Source organism: Bos taurus, chromosome 8, assembly GCF_002263795.3.
Source record: "Bos taurus isolate L1 Dominette 01449 registration number 42190680 breed Hereford chromosome 8, ARS-UCD2.0, whole genome shotgun sequence".
NCBI lineage: Eukaryota > Metazoa > Chordata > Mammalia > Artiodactyla > Bovidae > Bos > Bos taurus.
The window spans coordinates 65,539,911-65,547,139 of NC_037335.1; the positions used below are offsets into that span (position 1 = coordinate 65,539,911).

Genomic DNA, 7,229 nt, shown 5'->3' on the forward strand with positions numbered 1-7,229 from the left:
ATCTGCACGAATCCTGGAGGCCTGTGGTAGACAGGGACCAGGCCTTCCCCTGGCCTTAAACAGCTCAGGGTGGGTACACTGTGGGGAGGGCCAAGGGCACCCCAGGTGGGGACCCCAAAAGGGAAGAACTGAGTTGATAACGGCACATTCCCAATGTCCAAGAAGCCCCTGGTGTGACTTTCTTGGTGCTCTGGTGACATCACCTTAAATTGGTGGCTCCGACAACAGGATGTACTATCTTACATTTCTGGACATCAGAGTCTAAAGTCAAGGTGTTGGCCTGGCTGCTCCCTTCTGGAGGCTCTAGGAGAAAATGTTTTCTTGCTTTTTCTATCTTTTTAGAGGTCCCCAGCAATCCTCAGTTCGTGGCCCCTTCCTACGTCACCAAATCACATTGCTCCTCCCTCTGCTCCTGTCATCACATCTCCTCCTCTGACTCTGACCTCCTGCTTCCCTCTTTCCTCATGAGTACCTTTGTGTTTATGTTGGGTCCAACCAGATCATCCAGGATTATCTTCCTATTTCCTTATTCTCAACTCCATCACAGCTGCTCAGTCCCTTTTGGCATGTAGGGTAACATAGCCCCAGGTTCTGGTGATGAGGATGGCTGTCCTTGAGGATTACTTTTGGCTAGCCACACCACGTACCCTTCTCTTTCCTTCAAGTCACCACTTCCCCCACCCTTCCCTCTCAGCTAGAGAGCTTGCTTCCTATTTCACTGAGAACTTCAAAGCATTCTGTTGGACAAGATACCATTCATCTTCCCAGTCCAGCAGGCATTTTCCATCTCTCCTGAGCCTCCTGGCCCACTGTAGCCAGGCCCTCCTGGAGCTCTGGGTGTCCAGAGGCTCCCTTGCTCCATGTCTTGTCTCCACTTTCGCAGCTCTCGTATAAACGTGCAGTGGCACTCTCCTTCCCACTATTGCCCAGTTTCTCTGCCTCCTTTCCCCCAGAGATTCCTCCTAATAGCCCCGAATCTAACCCACTCTACCCAGAAGTGTCCCCAGTACCACCAGAGCCTCATGGCCAACATCCCCAGGAACCTGTCTTACCAGAGACACCCGTGGCCCCAAATCCTCCTCTCACTTGGCACTTGAGCAAGTCTCACTGCCGTTTCCTGGGCACCAGGACCAGCCAGCTACTCCAGTCTGCACCTGGTCCTCTCCCCTCCCAGCTCTAAATGCTGGAGACCCCAGGGCTCCATGCTTAGCCTGTTCCTCCCCTCTGCACAGCCTCCCTGAGATAGGCTCAGCTTTGACAGTTCCTGTTGCCTCCTCAACATATTGTCCCAAATCTGATTGTTTCTCATCACCCTGGCCCCTCCCCACCCATAATCTCTCACCTTCTCTCCTATATTTGCCTCGAAAACAGGTTCCTTCTCCACACAACAGCAGATCACAACACCAGAGTGATCCAGGTGCTAGACGTGACCTAGGCAGTTCTCCATGGGGGTCAACTCCAACCCCCACCATAAGGCCCTGGGAATCTGAGTCCCATCTACCCACCTCGCTTCCCACTTGTCATTGCTCTTCCTCCCACCCACCTGGCCATCCCTCCTCTCCTCGTCCGCACTCACTGCTCCCTCTGCTCCAGCATCAGAAAGTTGGGTTGTCCTGTTTGGAATCTCAGCTCGGGAAAGCTCCATGCTTCCACCCTATGAAATGCCCTTCCCTTCCTGTCCTGTCCCTTCCATGTGTTGTTTCCACATGTCACACCTGACAATGGCAGGCTGGTTGCCTTATTTACAATAACTCCATGAAAGAGGAATCTTGACATTTCACTCCTGTGCCTGAGGGCAAAGCTGCCCTGGATGTGCGTGTTAGACCTGTGTGTGGAGGGCAGCAAGCACAGCTATCCTGCTCCTCTCCCCCTACCTCCAAGGATGACACGTTCCCTTTGGGTGATGAAGTGAGAGACTTCCACCCAGGTGGTACTTCCCTGACAGCATTTCAAGACTCCAGTAACTCCTAGCAGCTTTCAGGGGACCCTAGCAGCTTTCATTGCTCCCTGACCAATACAGGCTGCCTCCCTCAGGCCTGGGTATGGGCACTTTCTGAAGATGCTCAACCAAGAATTTGAGAGAAAACTAAAGGACTGACTAAATGAGTGAAAAAGGAGGCAGACCTGGGTGGGGATGTGCTGCTACAGCTCAGAGTTTGCAAGATCCAGGTCTGCAGCAGCTTCAGCTGGCTAGGTTCCACTCTCAGACCAGCCCTCTTGAGCTCAGATCCTGCAGCTGTCTGTCCCTTCTCAGCCTTGGACAGCGCTTTGTCCTGGGCCACCACACCCTCCCTGGGCATAGGATCCATAGATTGATGGATATAGATCTGTGATTGTTTTGAGGGTCAATTAGGACTTCCTGAAGCATGATTCCAGTGCCTGCCTGTATGGCTTAATTGGGCTGATCTGCAGTGGGAAGTTGGTGTTTGGACTTTCACAGAATGAGTTTGGAGGGCAGAGACTCATAAGCCCCACCCTGCTACCTGGTCTTCTCAGAACTGGCTCAGTCACCCACCTGAACTCCCGTTTCTTTCCTAGGGCGATTCTGGGGGCCCCCTCGTCTGTGACTTCACCAGTTCCTGGGTTCTGATGGGCCTGGCCAGCTGGGGTTTTGACTGCCGACACCCCATCTACCCCAGCATCTTCACCAACATCACCTACTTCACCGACTGGATTGAAGAGATCCAGAGACTCACACCCAACCCTGAGCCCACGTCTGCTCTTACACCACTCCCTAAGCCCACATCCACTCCTCCACAGACCCAGTTTCCACACCAGTCTCTGCGGGCTGCCCTCGTCTGTGCTGGGCACAGCCTTTGTGCATCCACAGACCTGGCCCCTGTTGCTGTTCCTGCTTGGTTCCCCGAGGCAAGCCATGTGGTGATCCACCAAGCCCCTCAGCTCCTGCTCTGTGCCTCAGGCTCCAGCCTCCTCACTGGAACCTTCCCGGCCCCCCACTCCCCCAGCCCCATCAGCTCTCAGTGGTCCCTTCTTGGCTTCCCTGTCCACCAGCTGCAACCCCCACAATCCAAGCTTGAAAAACCAAATAAAAACAAATGAAAGGCTCATCCTGATTCTGTCTTGGGGCCCCATTGCTCCTCCTGATCCTCAGCACTCACCCCTTCTCTTGAGGTCTGTCGGCTGATTCCCCAGACAAGCAAACAAGAACAGGCAGGGCCATTACAGCAGGAGGAGGCAGGGGTGGGGACTCTGAAGGAGTCCAGCTGGGGAGAGAGAAGGGAGTCTTCCCACCGTGGGAATGCACAGGCCTCAGAGAAAGAACATCAGTCAGCTCCAGCTGCTGTAACAAATATCACAGGCAATGTGGCCTAGACAATAGGAGTTTCTCATCGCACGGTTCCGGAGCCCAGGAGCCTGAGGCCTCTCGCCTCGGCTTGTAGACGCCGTCTTCACCCTATCCTCACACTGCCTTCCCTCTGTGTGTTTGGGTCCACATTTCCCCTTCTTATAAGGGCACCAATCATACTGGATTAGGACCCAATGTAGTGACTTTAACTCAATTATCTCTTTAAAAGCTCTACTCCAAATAAGGTCACATTCTGGGGACCCCTGGTTGTCCAGTGGTTAAGACTCCAGGCTTCCCCTGCAGGGGGCATGGGTTCAGTTCCTGGGTGGAGAGCCAAGATCCCACCTGCTGGACTGCACAGCCAAAAGAAAGTCACATTCTGAGGTGCTGGAGGTTAGGACTCAATGTAAGAATTTGGGGTACACAATTCAGCCCCTAAGAGGAAGTAAGACATATTGTCAGGTGTCTGTAGTGCAAGGGAGTAAGGATCTTTCTCAAAGTATTGAAGCATCACTCCTCGGGTTTGGAGGAGGGAGGAGCTCCTCCCGGTGGAGGTAGAGGGAAGTTCCCAGAGTCCAGGACAATTGAGTTGAACTGGAGTATATGACCCAGGCCATGAAGAAGGGAGTTCCAGCCTGCAGCACAGAAGGCTCTTGAATGTGGGGGATCTAGGAGACTGAGCTGGAGACAGAACGAGGAGGCCCTTGTCAGGCTGCGAGCTGAGGTCCAGACTGGCAGTCCTCACACCTCTGATCCTAGAGTAGACTCCCAGAATCTTCCTCACCCATCCCCATGGTCCCTCCCCTCCCCCATGTCCCCTCATCCACCCCCATGGTCCCTTACCCACCCCCACGTCCCTTCACCCACCCCATGTCCCCTCACCCATCCCCATGGTCCTAAACTCACTGCCCCAGCTTCCTGGGTTTGATGCCTGGCCAGGGAACTATATCCCACATGCCACAACTAAGAGTTACCATGCTGCAATTAAAGATCCTGCATGGCTCAGAGGGTAAAGCGTCTGTCTGCAATGCAGGAGACCTGGGTTTGATCCCTGGGTCAGGAAGATCCCCTGGAGAAGGAAATGGCAACCCACTCCAGTACTCTTGCCTAGAAAATCCCATGGACAGAGAAGCCTGGTAGACTACAGTCCATGGGGTCACAAAGAGTCGGACACTACTGAGCGACTTACTTTCACTTTCACTATGCTGCAACTAAGATGCAATGCAGTCAAATAAATATTTTTTAAAAAGAAATATGCATTCGTGTCTAACATATGCAGGCCCCCAACATGCAAGAGAGCAGTATTCCCTGTTCTCATTTTTAGGTACAGAAGGCACATAGTGCACTGAACTGAGTTACAACAAAAGAGTAAAATCTTGGGTTGGGGGGATGTCAGGGTGAGGATCGGAGAAGGCGATGGCACCCCACTCCAGTACTCTTGCCTGGAAAATCCCATGGACAGAGGAGCCCAGTAGGCTGCAGTCCATGGGGTCACTCAGAGTCGGACAGGACTGAGCTACTTCACTTTCACTTTTCACCTTCATGCATTGGAGAAGGAAATGGCAACCCACTCCAGTATTCTTGCCTGGAGAATCCCAGGGACAGGGGAGCCTGGTGGGCTGCTGTCTATGGGGTCGCACAGAGTCGGACACGACTGAAGCGACTTAGCAGCAGCAGCAGCAGCAGCAGCAGCAGGGTGAGGATGAGAGATAGAGAAGGGGGATTACAGAATTGTTGAATCAAAGCCCACTGCTTACCACTTACAGAATCAAATTTACAAACACTGATAGAAAGGAAAGTTGTCTCTTATCAGAGTGCCAGCAATCTGGGAAGATGGTAAACTCAGTGTCCCCCAGAAAACTACTTCTGGAAATTCTGCTCAATCATGAAAATTTTAAAGGAAAAGTGAAAGTTGCTCAGTTGTGTCCGACTCTTTGCGACCCCATGGACTATACAGTCCATGGAATTCTCCAGGCCAGAATACTGGAGGGTGTAGCCGTTCCCTTCTCCAGCAGAGCTTCCTGACCCAGGAATAGAACCGGGGTCTCCTTCATTGCAGGCAAATTCTCTACAGGCTGAACTAATAGGGAAAGGAGAGAAGTAATCTCAGTTAATCCTTGAGATGGAGTCAGAGTCATTGCATGCAGGCTCCAGGACTTCCTGTGATCTTCCTCTAGTCCTTATCTTGTTCACACAGTTTGTTTATGGGATTACTGAAGGGGAGTCAAGGAAAGAAATCTGGTCACCTGTTAATTATTTAGTCTTAGATTCTTACTTCTTTGCCATACTGAAAGAACTGACAAGTTAGGCAAGGGATTGCATGATTAAAGATCTGAAAGGTGTGCTCAGGCCTGAGTGCCTGGTTAAAGTTTAGGTACCATACAGCCTTGCTACAGTAGCAAGGACAGAGGCTTTCTGCTGCAGGCGGTATCCAGCAAGGAGCTGTTTGCACGATGAGATGGTGTAGGTGCTAGTGCATCCAGTCATGTCTGACTCTGCAACCCCATGGACTGTAACCCACCAGGCTCCTCTGCGCATGGGAATTTCCCAGGGAAGAATACTGGAGTGGGCTGCCATTCCTCCTCCAGGGGATCTTTCCAACCCAGGGATTGGACCTGAGTCTCCTGTGTCACCTGCATTGCAGGCAGACTCTTTACCTGCTGAGCTGTCAGGGAAGACTGAGGTGGCATAGATCAGGGTCCACATGTTCGGAAATGACATGACACTCAGGGCACTAAGCAATGTTATTAGAGTCCATAAATCTTTCTCTCCCACTTTATCTAGAGATCTTAATTTTGAATTCCCCTTTTTCTTGTTTTACACTGATTCTTTTTCCCTAAGTTATTTTCTCTTTCATTGATTATTTCAGTTTTCTTCATCCTGACATATATGACAAAAATTTATTTCATTCGTTGATACTTGTGTAGTGACATTTGTTTTGTTTTACTGCTTCTTATGCATGGCATCCGGTCCCATTACTTCATGGCAAATAGATGTGGAAATAATGGAAACAGTGTCAGACTTTATTTTTCTGGGCTACAAAATCATGGCAGATGGTGACTGCAGCCATGAAATTAAAAGACGCTTACTCCTTGGAAGGAAAGTTATGACCAACCTAGACAGCATATCAAAAAGCAGAGACATCACTTTGTCAACAGAGGTTTGTCTAGTCAAGGCTCTGGTTTTTCCAGTGGTCATGTATGGATGTGAGAGTTGGAAATAAAAAGAAAGCTGAGCTCTGAAGAACTGATGCTTTTGAACTGTGGTGTTGGAGAAGACTCTTGAGAGTCCCTTGGACTGCAAGGAGATTCAACCACTCCATCCTAAAGGAGATCAGTCCTGGGTGTTCATTGGAAGGACTGATGTTGAAGCTGAAACCCAATACTTTGGCCACCTGATGTGAAGAACTGAGTCATTTGAAAAGACCCTGATGCTGGGAAAGATTGAAGGCAGGAGAAGGGGATGACAGAGGATGAGATGGTCGGATGGCAATCACCGACTCAATGGATATGGGTTTGAGTGGACTCTGGGAGTTGGTGATGGACAGGGAGGCCTGGCGTGCTGTGGTTCATGAGGTCGCAGAGTTGGACACGACTGAGCGACTGAACTGGACTGAACTGAATATATTACTGGTCTACTGCAAAAAAGATGTAACTTAGAAACAGCTAGGTGGTAGAGATGATTAGGACAAGGGATGAGGAAAGAAGCAATGTTTCCATGGACTTAGGAAATAGTATGGATAAGTTCATCCAGAGTACCCACAGTCAAAAGGATTGTTTCCAAAATGTGAAAAAGCAGTTGAGAAACATGGAAGACACTTAAGACATTTCGAATATATATTTAGTAGTGGGTGAATGATTATGCGTTATGTGAATTATATCTCAGTAAAGGTGCCTAAAAATAAATTCAAAGATAGATCTAG

The 7,229-nt window shown here is 50.2% G+C and overlaps 1 protein-coding gene across 1 annotated transcript; it reads left to right on the top strand.

Moving 5' to 3' along the window:
- Window positions 1-2,420: 2,420 nt before the first annotated feature.
- Window positions 2,421-3,060, top strand: LOC132345909 (transmembrane protease serine 9-like). Its single transcript, XM_059889323.1, has one exon. It carries the CDS (start codon window positions 2,590-2,592, stop codon window positions 3,058-3,060), a length of 471 nt encoding a protein of 156 aa, XP_059745306.1. The 5' UTR covers window positions 2,421-2,589.
- The last annotated feature ends 4,169 nt before the right edge of the window (window positions 3,061-7,229 follow it).